The 18,064-nt window shown below is 42.3% G+C and overlaps 1 protein-coding gene across 1 annotated transcript in view; it reads left to right on the top strand.

Moving 5' to 3' along the window:
* The first annotated feature begins 1,317 nt into the window (after nucleotides 1-1,317).
* The window catches only part of Capn13 (calpain 13), a 56,492-nt gene continuing 39,745 nt past the window's right edge, over nucleotides 1,318-18,064 (top strand). The window contains exons 1-2 of the mRNA XM_026414005.2: nucleotides 1,318-1,515; nucleotides 17,456-17,528. Coding sequence (XP_026269790.2) covers nucleotides 1,318-1,515; nucleotides 17,456-17,528 — 271 coding nt within the window. The remainder of the gene's footprint in view (nucleotides 1,516-17,455; nucleotides 17,529-18,064) is intronic.

The following is an 18,064-nucleotide window of genomic DNA, read 5'->3' as shown; positions in this document are numbered from 1 at the left end:
CTTTAGGGAAACTGGACACCAGCATTTATTGAATGCCTACAGTATGACAGTCCCTCAGGTTGATTTATTAGGTCAAATTTGAGTTAATTCCCCAATGAACCCAATGCGGTTGGTACAGTCATTCCATACAGATAGAGAAATGGGTCCATCAGCTTGAATACTAGCTCAGGACTATAGAAACAGGAAGAGGTGAGAGCAGAGAGCAAACTTCAAAACCCATGGTGCACTGCCTTTTCTTCTCCCCACTCACCTCCCATATTTGATTCAATCTCAAATCCTATTGGCTCTACCTATGAAATGACACTGGAATCTGGCTCCCCTCCATCTTCTTCACCACTAATGCTCCATCACGGTCTCACAGGGACAGAGGCAGCAGCCTCCTAGCCTCATCCCTGCTTCCAGGCTCCACCTATACCCCAACTTGTTCCCTGCAGCACCGTCCTATCTACAGATCTGATCAGGTCCCCAGTCTTCAGTGGGGCTGCAGTACCTGAAGGGTATAAAAACATCTCAATCCAGCTTTCCAACCTGCCTTTCTGGCCATCTCTTCCAATGCTCCCTAAACCCAACCCCCACCCACCAATCCCCCAGTAGCTCCCTGAGCCCTCCACACCCATGGCCTGCCAACACAGCTCCTGGGCCTTCAAGCCCTTGCTACCCAGGGCACCTGCAGGTAATTTCTAAGAAAATAGTTTACCTATCCATTCTCCATTTGGCAGATCCTTCTTCCTTAAAGGCACGACTCACTCTCTGTAGGAGAGTCATGTGGGAATATCCTCCTCCAACTTCCTGTGGGAGGATAATCCCAGACTGTCTACGACAGCTGCTAGCTCCTCCTCTTTAGGTCCACAAGTTCTTGTACACATTTTTAATTGACAGCTTATATCAAATGATAGCTGGCTGCTGAAAGGTCTAATCCATCTTTTCCACTTGATAATGAGCCCTGAAATTATAAAAATCATGATGTGGTTCTCTCTGGATTTCCAGAATTCAGAAGAGTGCCTGGCCCAAGGTCAGTGCTCAATAAATGCTCATTAAATGTACAAATAACCCCCATAGCCTTTCATGCATGCGTCAGCACACTGAGAGGCTGCTTGGTACAGCGGACCGAATGCTGAACTGGAAACAAGGATGCTGAACTTCAGTTGAGGCTCACCCATCCACTGGTTATGCCACCAGCACAGCATAAATGTGGGGAGATGGGAGTGCCCTTCTGGGACTCACATCTGATGATGCAAGGCCTGGGCATCTCACCCCTAAAAACATTCCTTTTTCTCACCAGAAAGAAAAGGCGCCAGAAGTCTTCTAAGGCGAGTCATGGCACATAACCCAGAGCCTCTGTCAGAGACCTCTGTCATCAAGTTCAATGATCAGGACTTCCACTCCTTGCGGGATCGTTGCCTACGCAGGCGCCTGCCATTTGAGGATGAGACTTTTCCAGCTGAGGCTTCTTCCATAGGACAGAAGCTGCTCCAGGGAAAAAATCTTTCCTTCCTGGAGTGGAAGCGGCCATGGGTGAGTCCATACCCCGAAAACACACCCAGCTCTGCCGCCCTCAGAGCTGCCTGTCATGGCACCTCCCAGTGAAAGGAGCCATTGTCATGGGTGGTCCAAACCAAACTGGAAGGAGGATGAAATACGTTGGGACCCTCTGCTACAGTGTTGTGTCCTCTCAGTGGGAAGGGAAGATCCCGTGCCAGGAGCCAGAGCCCAGATCTTCGGTTCTAACCCAGTTCTAACCCTGGGTATACCACTGGATTAAAACGCCTCAGCTCTGTCATGGAAAAATGAAAAGCCATTGGTATGAGGACTGTGGTAGTTGGTCTTTAGGGTCTCTCCCTCCTCCATAATTGAGCCCATCTATCAGTCTGTCACCCTTTATTCTCTTTGGATGTCAGTGTCTTTATATTCTTTTTTCTGTCCCTATTAGGATGCACTCAAAGGGGATATATCATGCTGGTCATTTATACTATGGGATGAATTTGAATAATTGCCTGGCCTCTTTTATATTCACATTCTCAATCTTGTAAAGGGTTGATGGCCTATAAAAGAATTTCAGACTTCCACTGTAAAATTAGGGAGATATTTCAAGGCAGCATTCGAGCTACCCTGACTCCTCCCCTCAGCAGACGGCCTCTTACTCCAGCTTGCAGCAGGGTGAGCCCCACTAGTTTTTCTAGAACAATCGTAGTTTTAGAGCATGAAGCTCCACAGGGAATTTCTCAGCAGATTCAAACTTCTCATAATCTCATGAGGACTACTACTGATGAGAAGGGGACAGGTAAGAAACACTGTGAGGATCCTGAGACTCCAACCTCCTGTTCATGCTTCCAAAAGCTCCAGTAGAACCTTTAATAAGAAAAAAATAACCTAAAATCTAGTAGGTGAATGATGGTCAGTATAAATGACTGACAAGACATAATTAAGTAAATTCTAATAGGGAAGCAGAAGAGACTATAAAGACACACTGAGCACAGATGAAATGCCAAGCTCTCTACTGAGCACATCCAATAAAGTTGGTTCAGGTATTTTCTGATGATGCCCAATGAGATGCCCAGTGAGAGTCCTAATGATGCCCAATGAGGGCATTTTCTGATGATGCCCAATGAGAGGCTGTGCAACCCCAAAAGTATTTGTCTGGTGTATAGATAGCTAACTCACTTCTGCCCATGAGAAGGACAAGTCAAATCCTCCAGCTCTGGAGACGACACCTCTTGCTTACATCAGGACAGATTTGTATGGGATTGGGGGCGAGGGTTCGTGGAGATCAGGTGAATCATAGGATGGTGCTCAAAGGAAAATGAAGGTGTTTCAGCCTTCCAGGGTCCATTGCATCAGCCAAGGGCAGTAAGTCCACACCAATGATTTCTTCTGGCCTTTACCTCCTGTGCAGAACTGAGGCAAGTGAACTGTATTTTTTTTTTTTTAATTCTGAGCAAAACCCGGTGGTGCACACCTGTAGTCCCAGTTACCTGGGAGGCTGAGGCAGGAAGATCATAAGTTCAAGGCCAGCTTGGGTAACTTGTGAGACTCTGTCTTTAAATAAATAGTAAGTAAATAATAAATAGATAGATAAAGGGCTGGGGATGTAGCTCAATGTAAAGCACACTTGGGTTCAGTGCCCCATACTGAAGTAAAGGAAGAAGAAGAAATTTTGAAGGGTCATTCTTTGTTATTTTATTTCAAACACTGAGATTTTTTTAGAAGCAGTAGGGTTTTTTTTTTCTCACCCTTACAGGTGTTGAGCAATAGATGTGAGACATATTTATAGTGTTGAGGAATTTATAACATTTCTATTTAGAAAGAGTTGACTTTTTCTTACTATCTAATTCCAGCAATGCCTCAATCTGTGATGCATTTTAGAAACAAGGAGAAACTGAGGCAAATAGACGTGAAACCATTCATACAGAATCGTACCAGGAGCCTAAAATAGAGGCAGCTAGGGGCCATTGTGTTTTTCCCCTTACTCTCCTTGTCCAAAAGCTTTCCTGGATTCTACTGGAGGTCATTCTTCACTTCAATGTTTCTTTTTAAATATCACATTTCTATGTGTCCCTTTTCAGAATCGACAATACTTAACATTGTACAGGACTTTCCATAAAATCTTTGTATCCTTTGTTTTCTAATTTTATAGAAAAGGAAACTGAGGTTCAGAGAGGTGCTGTGACTCACCAAGGTGACCCAGTTAGGGAGGGAAGGACCCAGGATTTTAACAAAGACTCCTGACCCAGATGCTGCCCTCAATGCCCCTCTCTCCCTCTTTCCCTTTTCCTACTTTCCCTTCCTCTGCCGAATCCATTTTGCTGATCAAATTTTGGTTTAAGAAGAAGCTCCTTCTCCACCTATTTTGTTTTGTTTTCCTTTAAAGAATTTCCAACCCCTCCCCACAGCCCCACTCAGCTTCTTAAACAGCCTGTGACCTTGTGGTGAAGGGACTCAACAACTCATCAGTCTCCGTGCTTCCCGTAACCCCCGCTCTCAGCAAGAGATAATACTAAAAATCATACTTACATCTGGGGTGTCTGTGCCACATTCCCCTGAATTAAATGGAATACTTAGAGTAGCTCCCTTTTAGGAGAAATTTTATATCATGGATAGCAATAATAAATCCGTTTATCGAGAGCATGCATGTGTTAGCTTTATTTGCACTTTTTGTGCAGTTTTCATTTAATTCTCCTCACAGTCCTGAGAAGTAGATGATATCACCCTCACTAAATCGATCAGCATTGTCCCAGGGACCCTTCCGTGATGCTGGAGACGTTCTTTCTGTGCTATCCAATGCTATAGCCATTAGTCACATGTGGCTTTCGAGCACTTAAAATGTGGCTGATGATACTGAGGGACTGAAGTTTTATTTTATTTTATTCTATTTTTTTTAGTCTGAAGCATTATTATTTGTTTATTTATTTTTAAATTTTTTAAATTTATATACAACTGAAGAATGCATTACAATTCTTATTACACATATAGAGCACGGTTTTTCATATCTCTGGTTGTATACAAAGTATATTCACACCAATTCATGTCTTCATTCCTGTACTTTGGATAATGATGTCCATCACATTCCATCATCATTTCTAACCCCATGCCCCCTCCCTTCTCCTCCCACCCCTCTGCCCTATCTAGAGTTTGTCTCTTCCTCCCATGCTCCCCCTCCCTACCCACTATGAATCAGTCTCCCTGTATTAGAGAAAACATTTGGCATTTGGTTTTTTGGGATTGACTAACTTCTGTTAGCATTATCTTCTCTAACTCCATCCATTTACCTGCAAATTCCATGATTTTATTCTCTTTTTTTGCTGAGTAATATTCCACTGGGTATATATGCCACATTTTTTTATCCATTCATCTATTGAAGGGCATCTAGGTTGGCTCCACAGTTTAGCTATTGTGAATTGTGCTGCTATAAACATTGATGTGTCTGTGTCCCTGTAGTATGCTGTTTTTAAGTCATTTGGGTAGAGACCAAGGTGAAGTTTTAATTTTATTAAATTTAAATCTGAATAGCCACATGTGGCTTGTGCCTACTGTATAGGATGGCCCAGCATTGTAGATGGTGGAGCTTCACAATGGTCACCAATGTGTGTCAGACCAAGGGACAAGAAGGTCATCTTTGTCCCCATTCTATAGTGAAAAAACATTCCAGTTTTCAATGACAAATGGGCTGAGTGCCAAAAGCATGTTGTCTACTGGGCACTCAGAGCTCAGCAGCAGCCCCGTTGTGGGTCCGCCTGTGGCCGTCCCAGAGCCAAGTCCTGCCTGTCCACAACAGTGTTCATCTTCACACAGCCAGAGCAGTTTCTGATGGGATAATTCACTAGAAATGATTCAGCTTGGTACCAAAATGTGTTTTTCAGAAAAGGAAGAGGTTAAAGAGTGGAGAGATGAGTGTAGGGTGGATTGCATAGATGTCCCATCAGGCAACAGAAGGTGACAGAAGTGTCTATGCCAACAGCCAATTGCCACTGAATCAAAGAACTTTGATAGCAATATAGCAAAGCCCTCTAGGAAAACTAAAGGGCGTGAAGTTCTACCCGTCCAAGGCTTACCTCTGGACACTGTCTGAAAGGGCCACATGTCAAGATGCATAGTGTGTCCTCATCCAGAGCAGCATGCAGTGTGGGGAAGTCTTGAGCAGCCTTTGAAGAGAGTGCAGAGGGATGCCAATGCTGACACATTGGGAGAGACACTCCAGAGGCAATGGGGGGACAGGGGCTGAGGAACCACTTCAGAGGGGCTATTTACTAAGATCCCAGGAGCCCTTGCGTTATAGGAGCTTCTGAAATAGCTAATAGAACAGAGATCACCCCAAACTTTGCTCCAAAAATGCTCCCCCTCCAGAACTCAATTTCTGAAATTACTTAGTTTGACTGGGTTCTCCAAGACACAAAACCAATGATATGTATCTCATTGAGACACATGTGTAAGTTATAAATATTGAATATTTATTATTTTGATAAGTATATTGACTGTATGTCCTATTACATAGCCTAACATATATACCCTATTATACACACACACACACACACACACACACACACACACCCTATTGATAGAGTTATATATACATCCTAATATATATGTCCTATTGATACATTTATTAGAAAGATTTTTTTAGGAGCTGTTGGCTCATGTGACTCTGGAGGCTGAGAAGCCCCATGATACACCATCTGCAAGCTGCAGCCGGAGGAGGGCCAGAGACAGACTTACATCTGCATTAGGGGCTGGAGAACCAGGGGAGCTACTAGAGTCATTTCAGTCTGAGGACAGGATAGAGCTCAAGCTGAGAAGGGGCTAATTCTCTTTCTCAGCCTTTTGTTCTATTCAGGGCCTCGGTGGATTGGAAGATATCCCCCCACACTGGGGAGGGTCACCTGCTTTAGGAGCCCCACAATTCAAATGCTCACCTCACCCCCAAACACCTGCACAGACACAGCCAGAAATCATATTCCCCAGCTACCTGGGCTGCCTCTGTTCCAGTGAGGAAGACACATCAAATTCACCCCCACAGCTTCCTTGTGTACACCTGGGCATTTCCAAGCCTCCAGGGCCCAGGCCATCTCACGGAGTCAGAGACCCTAAAGCCCAGAAGACTGTGACTGCTGCTGGGGTTAGAAGGAAGAGCACGGCTCCCCGTGGGCAGAGTGCCCAGTTCCTAGCCTGCTCCCGTAGGAACTGGAACAAATCACTCAGCTCTCCCTCACCCTCGCTGGGCCTCACCTGGCCTGAGGAACCGTGTCCATCCTGCACCACACCTCTGGCTGACCTGGGAAATCAGACCTGGGAAGGCGGGGCTGCCCAGGGATCCTGAGTCACCCTTAGGCGGTAGCTCAGTGTGATCTGATCTAGCATCTGATCACGCTGACTTCACCACTGCTCTAGTGCCCTGCCCACCTGGTCACCGGGCACCTGCCCAGGCCAGGGCTTATTTTCCTTATGAGCCTTGTCTCAGGTACTTAGTTTCATTATGGGCCTTGTCTCAGGAAATCAGATGAAAGATAAAAATGCTTCTGAGCATGTCTATTCCTCTTTGTGGTGGTCTCTCACAGCCCACGGTAGGGAAGGGACATGTGCCTAGAGGACATGAGACATAGGTGCCCGCCCATCTGGACACAGATGATTGCAGGGTTTCTGTGTAAACTTGAGGTTGACTATTGATTTCATGTTTGAAATAATCTCCATTTAATTTTCATCGCACTAAAATAGCCTCTGTTCCTAATTCACTCATTTTTTTTTGTTTTTTAATTATAACTTTTATTGTTTCGGCAAAATATAAAAACTTGTGTATTAAATGCCTTCATAGCAATTAGCGACATGAAATGTCAACGCTTTACCCCTAGAAATGCTAGTTCATGTTATTAGAAGTTCTGAAGTCATTTTTGCATTCTGCATTTCTACAGCAAATCCTATTTGATGGTAATATATTAGGCAAAATCAGTCTGGTGTATATATGTATGTATACACGCACACACACTATGTATATAGTGTGTGTGTGTGTGTGTGTGTGTGTCTGTGTTCTCTCAGGTTGACCATCAAGGCTATACTGGCTTCTTAATTGGTAACAAGATACTTTTTTCTTCCTAACACTGAACTAGTAAATGACACAAGAACTGTCTATTCCCTATAAGTCTGAGAGACTCAGCAGGAAGATTGCATGTACCTGGAAGCCTTTACAGATATATTAGGGAGCTACTCCTTATCGTAAAAATATTATCCCAAAGGTATTGGGATTTCTAGTTAGTAAAGAGTCATTTCAGCCATGTTAATTTTTTAAAATTACTAGTATAAAGTTATTTAGAAATTACTAGTACTTCTTAATTGACTAGCATAGAATGTTACCTTTTATTTTAGTATTTCCAAAGCCCATTTTTATCTAATCTTGTTTGGGTTTCTCTACCACAGGTGCCAAAGGTTGGGTTTGTGTAAATTGCCTATCCTGAGTACAACTTTTTTTTTTACTTGATTAATTTTGCTGTTCTTCTGATTCATCTCACAATTCACAGTTGTTCTCTTCATCACTTGCATTTGCTATTTTTGGGAGGCCCTTTTGTCTTTTTCTTTCTAATGTCTATGTATTGATGGCTTTTAATTCATGTTTTTATTCTGTCTAGCACAAATGCATCTGAGCCTATGGGTTTATCTATGAGCTCAGCCTTTTTAACCTTGCAGGTATTTCAGGAGAAGGGAGTCAATATTTATTGAATATATACCCTGTAGGACGCTGTGCTAAGTATTTCACTTCCTTCCTCTATTTGCAGAATGGAAGGACTCACACTGCTCTGCAAGGCTGTCTGGAGCCTGCAGGCAATAATCCAGGAATAAACAGCCAGCCCTCAGCCAGGGTTTCAAAAACAGCAGCCATTGCCTTATTTCATCATTTGAGTCTCCTAACTGTCTTTACATCCTGTTCCCATTTTACACATGAGGAAACTGAGCCTCTGCAAAAGAGAGAAAATGGCTCAAGGTCTTCAGGTCATCTGGGGAGAAATGTCAGGGCAGGAAACCACAGCAGGTCTCTCTGAAGGACCCCTCTGAAAGCACTTGCCCGCCTTCTATGCAGGTTGATGGAGGGAAAGCAGCAGGATAGCAGCAGAAGAGCTGGTGGTAGGTCAAGAGAACAGAGCAAAATCTGGGCTGTGTTGGCACACGCCTATAATCCCAGTTACTCGGAAGGCTGAGGCAGGAGGATTGCAAGTTCAAGGACAGCTTAGGAAATTTAGCAAGACTATGTCTGGAAATAAAATTAGAACTAGGGATGTGGCTGAGTGGTAGAACCCCCTTGGGTTCACTCTCCAGTGACAGAGAGAGAGAGAGCATATGAGCTCTTGAGAGTGAAATAACAGGACTTCTTTGAGACCTGTAGTTCCTTTTCATAGTAGAATGGGAGAATTAGCGGTTACTAAAGTGCCCCAGGTTGTTTTCAAACTGGCTGGCTGCCCTGTGCACACAGCTGAAGCCCCCAGGGCATTCTTCCCTGACTGCTTGGCTTAGGGACCCCCAAGTCCAGCCAGACCATGGCTCTGGCAGAGGAGCCCCCTCTCCAGGCAGGGCCTGCGGGTGCCCCTCCTGGCATTTGATGGTCAGTTAGTTATTAAGAAGGCAGGGGAAGCTGGGTAAGAGGATGCCCTTACCCGGTGCAATGTGTTTGCAGAGGGGCACACCTTTGTTTGTCCCATCTGGGTCCCCTCCAGGAAACTGGCCACTTGCACTAGTCTAGCAGTTTCTACAAGGTACAACACTCTGAACTTTCATGGCTGTTGGGCAATTTAATCTATTTCTACGGTGCGACCCACCTCTCTGGGAACTTATTTGTCAATGTGAAAAGAAATTATGCAAAATTATGCATACTATGCAGTGGAGATCAGGAAGAGCTGCACTGACTCCTCAGTAGGATAATCCTGTGGGCCCTTAGTAGGGACAAACTAGAACATGGGCCAGTTCTGGGGCAGGAGCTGGACCTTCAGCCCAGTGTGCCCCCAGAGTGCCTGGGGATTCCCTTAGGAACTCTCACAACCCTGCTGAGATCCCCAAGTTTCTCCAGATGTTGCTGTACCGTGGAACCCTCTAGCATCCCTTTTTTCTGGTGGGCGGGTGTGTGTGGGTTGGAGGTTGGAGAAGGACAGGGTCTTCCAAATTCAGTTTATGGGTGAGCCAGGGGTGGGAAAAGATAAGGTCATGCCTACCTTTTATCCTGTGCAACAAGTGGCTGATCTGGGACCCAGAATCCAGAACACACCCAAGCTGATGTCTGAGAATTGCCATTTCACAAGTTTTATTATGAAAAGCTAGAGCACCTGTTACATTTATAAAAGTCTCACTCATCTAACACATGTATCTTATTCATTTGTGTTGGGAGTCGCTCCAGCTCCAAAGACTAACCTCCCCATCCCCTGAGAAGAGCCAGCCAATGGTGAGCCCTGCTGGCTCACATGATCCTTACCCACCAATCAGAACTTCCCCATCGCCATCCAATGGTGAGTCCTGCTGACTCACATGATCCTTACCCACCAATCAGAAAGCACCCCATGCCAGCTGCCAAAACTGTTAAAACTGTTAAACTGTTTCGACCGTCAGACCACCCCCGCTCTATACATATGCAGAGCTGCCTCAATAAAAGGGCATTTTCTCTGACGGCAAGCCTTGATCTTCTTTCAATTTGTGTGTGTGTGTGTGTGTGTGTGTGTGTGTGTGTGTTTGTAGCCTCTTAATAATAACATTGGCTTTTGGGGACCAGAAAGGCTATTTACTATAAGGATCCTGAGCCTTTATTTATGTTGTCCCCTCATGCTTCTATGTTTATTGCCTTTGACACCTGCTTTCCTGAGAACAGAAGAGCCTGAAGATGAAAAGAACTTTCCTAATTTCGTTTTTTTATATTTCTTTGTTTTGTTTTCTGTTACTGGTGATTGCGTCCCAGGTGCTTTACTACTGAGCTACATCCCCAGTCCTTCCTTAATTTTTTTTTTTGAGATAGGTTCTCGATAATTTGCTGAGATTGATCTTGTCCTTATGATCCTCTTTTTTTTCTTTTTTTATTGGTTGTTCAAAACATTACAAAGCTCTTGACATATCATATTTCATACATTATATTCAAGTGGGTTATGAACTCCCATTTTTACCCCAAATACAGATTGCAGAATCACATCGGTTACACATCCACATTTTTACATAGTGCCATATTAGTAACTGTTGTATTCTGCTACCTTTCCTATCCTCTACTATCCCCCCTCCCCTCCCTTCCCATCTTCTCTCTCTACCCCATCTACTGTAATTCATTTCTCTCCTTGTTTATTTTCCCATTCCCCTCACAACCCCTTATATGTAATTTTGTATAACAATGAGGGTCTCCCTCCATTTCCATGCAATTTCCCTTTTCTCTCCCTTTCCCTCCCACCTCATGTCTCTATATAATGTTAATCTTTTCTTCCTGCTCTTCCTCCCTGCTCTGTTCTTAGTTGCTCTCCTTATATCAAAGATGACATTTGGCATTTGTTTTTTAGGGATTGGCCAGCTTCACTAAGCATAATCTGTTCTAGTGCCATCCATTTCCCTGCAAATTCCATGATTTTGTCATTTTTTAGTGCTGAGTAGTACTCCATTGTGTATAAATGCCACAATTTTTTTATCCATTCATCTATTGAAGGGCATCTGGGTTGGTTCCACAGTCTAGCTATTGTGAATTGTGCTGCTATGAACATCGATGTAGCAGTATCCCTGTAGTATGCTCTTTTAAGGTCTTCAGGGAATAGTCCAAGAAGGGCAATAGCAGGGTCAAATGGTGGTTCCATTCCCAGCTTTCCCAGGAATCTCCATACTGCTTTCCAAATTGGCCGCACCAGTTTGCAGTCCCACCAGCAATGTACAAGAGTGCCCTTTTCCCCACATCCTCGCCAGCACTTGTTGTTGTTTGACTTCATAATGGCTGCCAATCTTACTGGAGTGAGATGGTATCTTAGGGTGGTTTTGATTTGCATTTCTCTGACTGCTAGAGATGGTGAGCATTTTTTCATGTACTTGTTGATTGATTGTATGTCCTCCTCTGAGAAGTGTCTGTTCAGATCCTTGGCCCATTTGTTGATTGGGTTATTTGTTATCTTATTGTCTAATTTTTTGAGTTCTTTGTATATTCTGGATATTAGGGCTCTATCTGAAGTGTGAGGAGTAAAGATTTGTTCCCATGATGTAGGCTCCCTATTTACCTCTCTTATTGTTTCTCTTGCTGAGAAAAAACTTTTCAGTTTAAGTAAGTCCCATTTGTTGATTCTTGTTATTAACTCTTGTGCTATGGGTGTCCTATTAAGGAATTTGGAGCCCAACCCCACAATATGTAGATCGGAGCCAACTTTTTCTTCCATCAGACGCAGTCTCTGATTTGATATCTAGCTCCTTGATCCACTTTGAGTTAACTTTTGTGCATGGCAAGAGGAGGGGATTCAGTTTCATTTTGTTGCATATGGATTTCCAGTTTTGCCAACATCATTTGTTGAAGATGCTATCCTTCCTCCATTGCATGCTTTTAGCTCCTTTATCAAATATAAGATAGTTGTAGCTTTGTGGATTAGTCTCTGTGTCCTCTATTCTGTACCATTGGTCCACCCACCTGTTTTGGTACCAGTACCATGCTGTTTTTGTTACTATTGCTCTGTAGTATAGTTTGAAATCTGGTATCGCTATACCGCCTGATTCACACTTCCTGCTTAGAATTGCTTTTGCTATTCTGGGTCTTTTATTTTTCCATATGAATTTCATGATTGCTTTGTCTATTTCTACAAGAAATACCATTGGGATTTTGATTGGCATTGCATTAAACCTATAGAGAACTTTTGGTAATATCGCCATTTTGATGATGTTAGTTCTGCCTATCCATGAACAGGGTATATTTTTCCATCTTCTAAGATCTTCTTCTACTTCTCTCTTTAGGGTTCTGTAGTTTTCATTGTATAAATCTTTCACCTCTTTTGTTAGGTTGATTCCCAAGTATTTTATTTTTTTTTGAGGATATTGTGAATGGAGTGTTTTTCCTCATTTCCGTTTCAGAAGTTTTGTCGCTGCTATACAGAAATGCCTTTGATTTATGCGTGTTGATTTTATATCCTGCCACTTGCTGAATTCATTTATTAGTTCTAGTAGTTTCTTTGTAGACCCTTTTGGGTCTTCTAGGTATAGAATCATGTCATCTGCAAATAGTGATAATTTAAGTTCTTCTTTTCCTATTTTTATGCCTTTAATTTCTTTCGTCCGTCTAATTGTTCTGGCCAGTATTTCGAGAACTATATTGAACAGAAGTGGTGAGAGAGGGCATCCATGTCTTGTTCCAGATTTTAGAGGGAATGCCTTCAATTTTTTTCCACTCAGAATGATGCTATCCTAGGCTTAGTGTAGATAGCTTTTACAATGTTGAGGTAAGTTCCTGTTATCCCTAGTTTTTCTAGTGTTTTGAACATAAAGGGATGCTGTACTTTGTCGAATGCTTTTTCTGCGTCTATCGAGATGATCATATGGTTCTTATCTTTAAGTCTATTGATGTGGTGAATAACATTTATTGATTTCTGTATATTGAACCATCCTTGCATCCCAGGGATGAATTCTACTTGATCATGGTGCACAATTTTTTTGATGTGCCTTTGTATCCGATTCGCCAGAATTTTATTGAGGATTTTTGCATCTAGGTTCATCAGAGATATTGGTCTGTAGTTTTCTTTCTTTGAGGTGTCTTTGTCTGGTTTCGGAATCAGGGTGATGTTGGCCTCATAGAATGAATTTGGCAGAGCTCCCTCTTTTTCTATTTCCTGAAATAACTTGAAAAGTATTGGTATTAGTTCTTCTTTAAAGGTTTTGTAAAACTCCGCTGTATACCCATCCAGTCCTGGGCTTTTCTTGGTTGGTAGTCTTTTGATTGCTTCTTTATTTCATCCATTGATATTAGTCTGTTTAAATTGTGTGTATCCTCCTGACTCAGTCTGGGCAAATCATATGACTTAAGAAATTTATCAATGTCTTCATTATCTTCTATTTTATTGGAATATAGGTTTTCAAAATAATTTCTAATTGTCTTCTGTATTTCTGTAGCATCTGTTGTGATATTGCCTTTTTCATCCCGTATGTTAGTAATTTGAGTTTTCTCTCTTCTTCTCTTTGTTAGCATGGCTAAGGGTCTGTTGATCTTATTTATTTTTTTGAAGAACCAACTTTTAGTTTTGTTAATTTTTTCAATAGTTTCTTTTGTTTCAATTTCATTGATTTCTGCTCTGATTTTAATTATTTCTTGCCTTCTGCTACATTTGCTGTTGTTTTGCTCTTCCTTTTCTAGGGCTTTGAGATGAAGTGTGAGCTCATTTATTTGTTGGTTTTTCCTTTTTTGAGGAATGACCTCCAGGCGATGAATTTCCCTCTTAAAACTGCCTTCATTGTGTCCCATAGATTCCGATATGTTGTGTCTGTATTTTCATTTATCTCTAAGGATTTTTTTATTTCCTCCTTTATGTCTTCTGTAACCCATTGATCATTCAGTAACATATTGTTTATTTTCCATGTGATGTAGGATTTTTCCTTCCTTCTTTTATCATTGATTTCCAGTTTCATTCCATTATGATCAGATAAAATGCATGTTATTATCTCCACCCCTTTATATTTACTGAGGGTTGCCCTATGGCATAATATATAGTCTATTTTTGAGAAGGATCCATGTGCTGCTGAGAAAAAAGTATATCCACTTGATGATGGTTGATATATTCTATATATGTCAGTTAAGTCTAGGTTATTGATTGTGATATTGAGTTCTATAGTTTCTTTATTCAACTTTTGTTTGGAGGATCTGTCCAATGGTGAGAGAGGTGTGTTGAAGTCACCCATAATTATTGTGTTGTGGTCTATTTGATTTTTGAACTTGAGGAGAATTTGTTTTATGAACGTCGCAGGCCCATTCTTTGGTGCATAAATATTGATAATTGTTATGTCTTGTTGGTGAATGGTTCCTTTTAACAGTATATAATGTCCTTCCTTATCCCTTTTGATTAACTTAGTCTTGAAGTCGATTTTATTCAATATGAGGATGGCCATCCCTGCTTGCTTACAAGGACCGTGTGCGTGGTATATTTTTTCCCAACCTTTCACCTTCAGCCTGTGTATGTCTTTTCCAATCAGATGTGTCTCCTGTAGGCAACATATTGTTGGATTTGTTTTTTTTAATCCATGTTACCAGCCTATGTCGCTTTATTTAAGCCATTAACGTTTAGAGTTACTATTGATATATGGTTTGTACTGCCAGCCATGTTTGATTATTTATCTTTTTTTTAAATTTAGTTTGTTTCTCCATTATTAGCTTTCCCCCTGCCCTCTGTCATTATCAAGGCATTTCCCACTGATGGTTTTGGTTGTTGTTTTTCATTTCTTCCTCATGTAGTGTTTTGCTCAAGACACTTTGCAATGCTGGTTTTCTGGCTGCAAATTCTTTTAGCTTTTGTTTATCATGAAAGATTTTTATTTCATTGTCATACCTGAAGCTTAATTTTGCTGGATACAAAATTCTTGGTTGGCATCCATTGTCTTTCAGTGTTTGAAATAAGGTTTTCCAGGATCTTCTCGCTTTCAGCGTCTGTGATAAAAAATCTGTTGTTAATCTTATTGGTTTACCCCTGAATGTAATCTGCCTCCTTTCTTTGTAGCTTTTAATATTTTCTCTTTGTTCTGTATATTGGATATCTTCATAACAATGTGTCTTGGCGTTGGTCTACTGTGATTTTGTGTGCTCGGTGTCCTGTATGCATCTTCAATTTGTATATCTGTTTCCTTTTTTATTTCTGGAAAGTTTTCTGTAATTATTTCATTCAGCAGGTTACTCATTCCCTTGGTTTGAATCTCTGTACCTTCCTCTATCCCGATGACTCGTAAGTTTGGTTTTTTTATGTTATCCCATATCTCTTGGATGTTTTTCTCGTGATTTTTTACCAGCCATTCTGAGTTGGCTAGACTCTTTTCAAGATGATAAATTTTGTCTTCATTATCTGACATTCTGGCTTCTACTTGCTCCACTCTGTTAGTGATACTCTCAATTGAGTTTTTAATTTGGTTTATCGTTTCCTTCATTTCTAGAATTATTGTTTTTTTTTATAATCTCTATCTCCTGATAAAGATGCTTAACTTCTTCTTTTATCTGTTTATGTAATTCATTTTCAATGTGTTCTTTCACTGTTTGGATTTGCTGTCTCGTATCCTCTTTAAGGTTCCATTCCATCTGTCTAAGGGATTCCTTGAGTTCTTTATATGACCATTTTTCTGATGACTCTAGGTCCTCCTGAATATTTAGGCTGTCCTTCATTGTTTGTACTCCTTTTCTTCCTTGCTTTTTTATGCTGCTCATGTTACTTCTTGTTCTGTTTGACTGCTGAGTTACTGTTTACTCTTATAAATTTATTTGATGCTTGGGAGGAAAGATATTAGAAGGGAAGTGAAGAAGTCACTAAAGAGAATGAGAGTAGGCAGGTAGAATTCAAGGAAGGGGGAATAAGAAAAATGAAAAGACAAAAGAAAAAAATAGAAAATAAAGAAAGAAAGAAAAAATTTTTTAAAAAAATAATGATAATAAAAATATGAAAATTAAAATTTAAAATAATAATAATAATAATAAAATAAAATAATTTTAAAAAATTAAAAACATTTAAAAAGGAGTTAAAGAACAACAAAAAATGAAAATGAAAGAAAAAAACCCAAATTAAGAAAATAATAATAATAATAATAAATGCAGTCATAGAGTTAGATTAAACTTCTCTTCCAGTAGTTGGAGCTGTGCCTACTGGGCCAAGCTTCTCCTCTCAATAGGTGGGAACCAATCACTATGCAGCAGCTCTTCCTCCCAGACTGGGTGGGTCTCCAATCCTGAGTGCCTAGGGCCTCCTCTTGTGTCTAGTCACTTCCCCACTTTTCCTCTAGCCAGGCCCCTCTCACCTGTGACGCTCACCACAATACTGGCTACATGCCAGGTCTGCTGCTCCTGGGAGCCCTGTTTTCATGAATGCCTGGGCACACTCTCCCTGTTTGCCTCCCTCAGACCCTAAGTTTATAGAGCTTGGGGCTGAGAACCCCCAGCGAATTTGCTTGCCCTCTGGTAGCCACGCCCCCGGTAGCTGGTGCAAGAGACCTCAGTTGTCAGCACTGGTGGGAGCGATAGCCGGGAGTTCTGCGCCGCAAGTCCCACGCCACTCCTGATTCCCTCGGTCTGGCTATCGCGCTCACGGTAGAGCTGGGAGGGGCCCTTACAGGAGAGCTGGGAGGGGCCCTTAATGTTTCCCCGCTGTGTGGGGAGGGATGGCTAGGGGATTACACGCCTGTCGCCGCTGGTTTCAATGAAGTTATCTCCTCCGCCCGTGACATCAGTTCTCTGCCATGGTGGTATCCCATGCAAATGGTGTCTGTTCTTTCCCTTTGCCAGGTGACCAATGCAACGGGTGGGTCCTGACTGTCTCTCCCAAGCCCCATTTCAGTCCTGTGGCCACTGCCTATGAAGGCTCGGTTGGCTTTTACCTCTGTAAGTTTAGAAGGGCTGACCAGTTGTTTCAGCAGGATCATTAGTGCTGAGTCAGGAGAAGCAGGCGAACTGGAGCTTGAATGTAGCCGATCCGGGCTTGGTGTGTGTTTCGAGAGGCCCAGACTGTTCGCCCCAGATCCACGTCAGCTCAGCATTGCCTAGTGATCCTGAGCAAACAGCATTTAGAAAGTTGACGACTCCCTATGCCCACACAGCTGAAGGGGTCAGAGACTTGATCTCTCTGCGCCCACCGCCATGTTGGATCTCCCCCTTATGATCCTCTTGTCTCAGCCTCCCACCTAATGAAGATTTTAAGCAACTTTTTAAAAATTAAACTCTATCCCTCAAAGACAAAGTGAATGAGGTCTTAGGTCCCACCTCAGGGCATAAAGAGGTGAAAGATGCTCACAGCCTTTCTTCCTCTTTCCTAAGGAATTATCAGAGGTTCCCCCTCACTTCATCCTGGAAGATGCAAGCAGATTTGACATCGAACAAGGAGTAGCAGGTGAGAACTCAACATCTTTCCTCAAAGCCCTTGGACTTGGACTTCACCTGCTAATAAAATTTCTACCTGGCCACCACCCCATAGTCCACTCACAGGGTTTTGCTGACTGGAGAAAGGAGCTCTCTAAGTGTGTCTCTGTGGCTTCTGCACTGAGCACAATGCCTCCTGAAATAGGATTCAAACAATTGTCCCTGTTGAAGGTAAAGGAGAGACTCAGGGGAGGGGATAAGCATGTTCAAAAGGGCCCACAATGGTGCCCAAGGAGAAACACAAGGCCCACATCCCTCAAGGCAAGAAGAGAAAATCCTTGTGCGGCCTACAAAGGCCCTGTGTAGGTAGGAGCTGAGCAAGTATCAGCAAAGGTCAGTTTCCCATGTGGTACAAAGCACCACTGCCACCTTTGCTAGCAGCAGAATTTTCTATGACTTTAGCTCTGAGCACTTTGACAATAAGAGAATCAAGGAGTAAGTTGGACCCAGCTCTGTCAAAGGGTGGCTGGGGTTACCCCGTGCTCCCTCACCACACCATCACCCCCA

This window comes from Urocitellus parryii, chromosome 12, assembly GCF_045843805.1.
Source record: "Urocitellus parryii isolate mUroPar1 chromosome 12, mUroPar1.hap1, whole genome shotgun sequence".
Taxonomy (NCBI): domain Eukaryota; kingdom Metazoa; phylum Chordata; class Mammalia; order Rodentia; family Sciuridae; genus Urocitellus; species Urocitellus parryii.
This window is presented reverse-complemented; position numbering and strand designations above follow the sequence as displayed.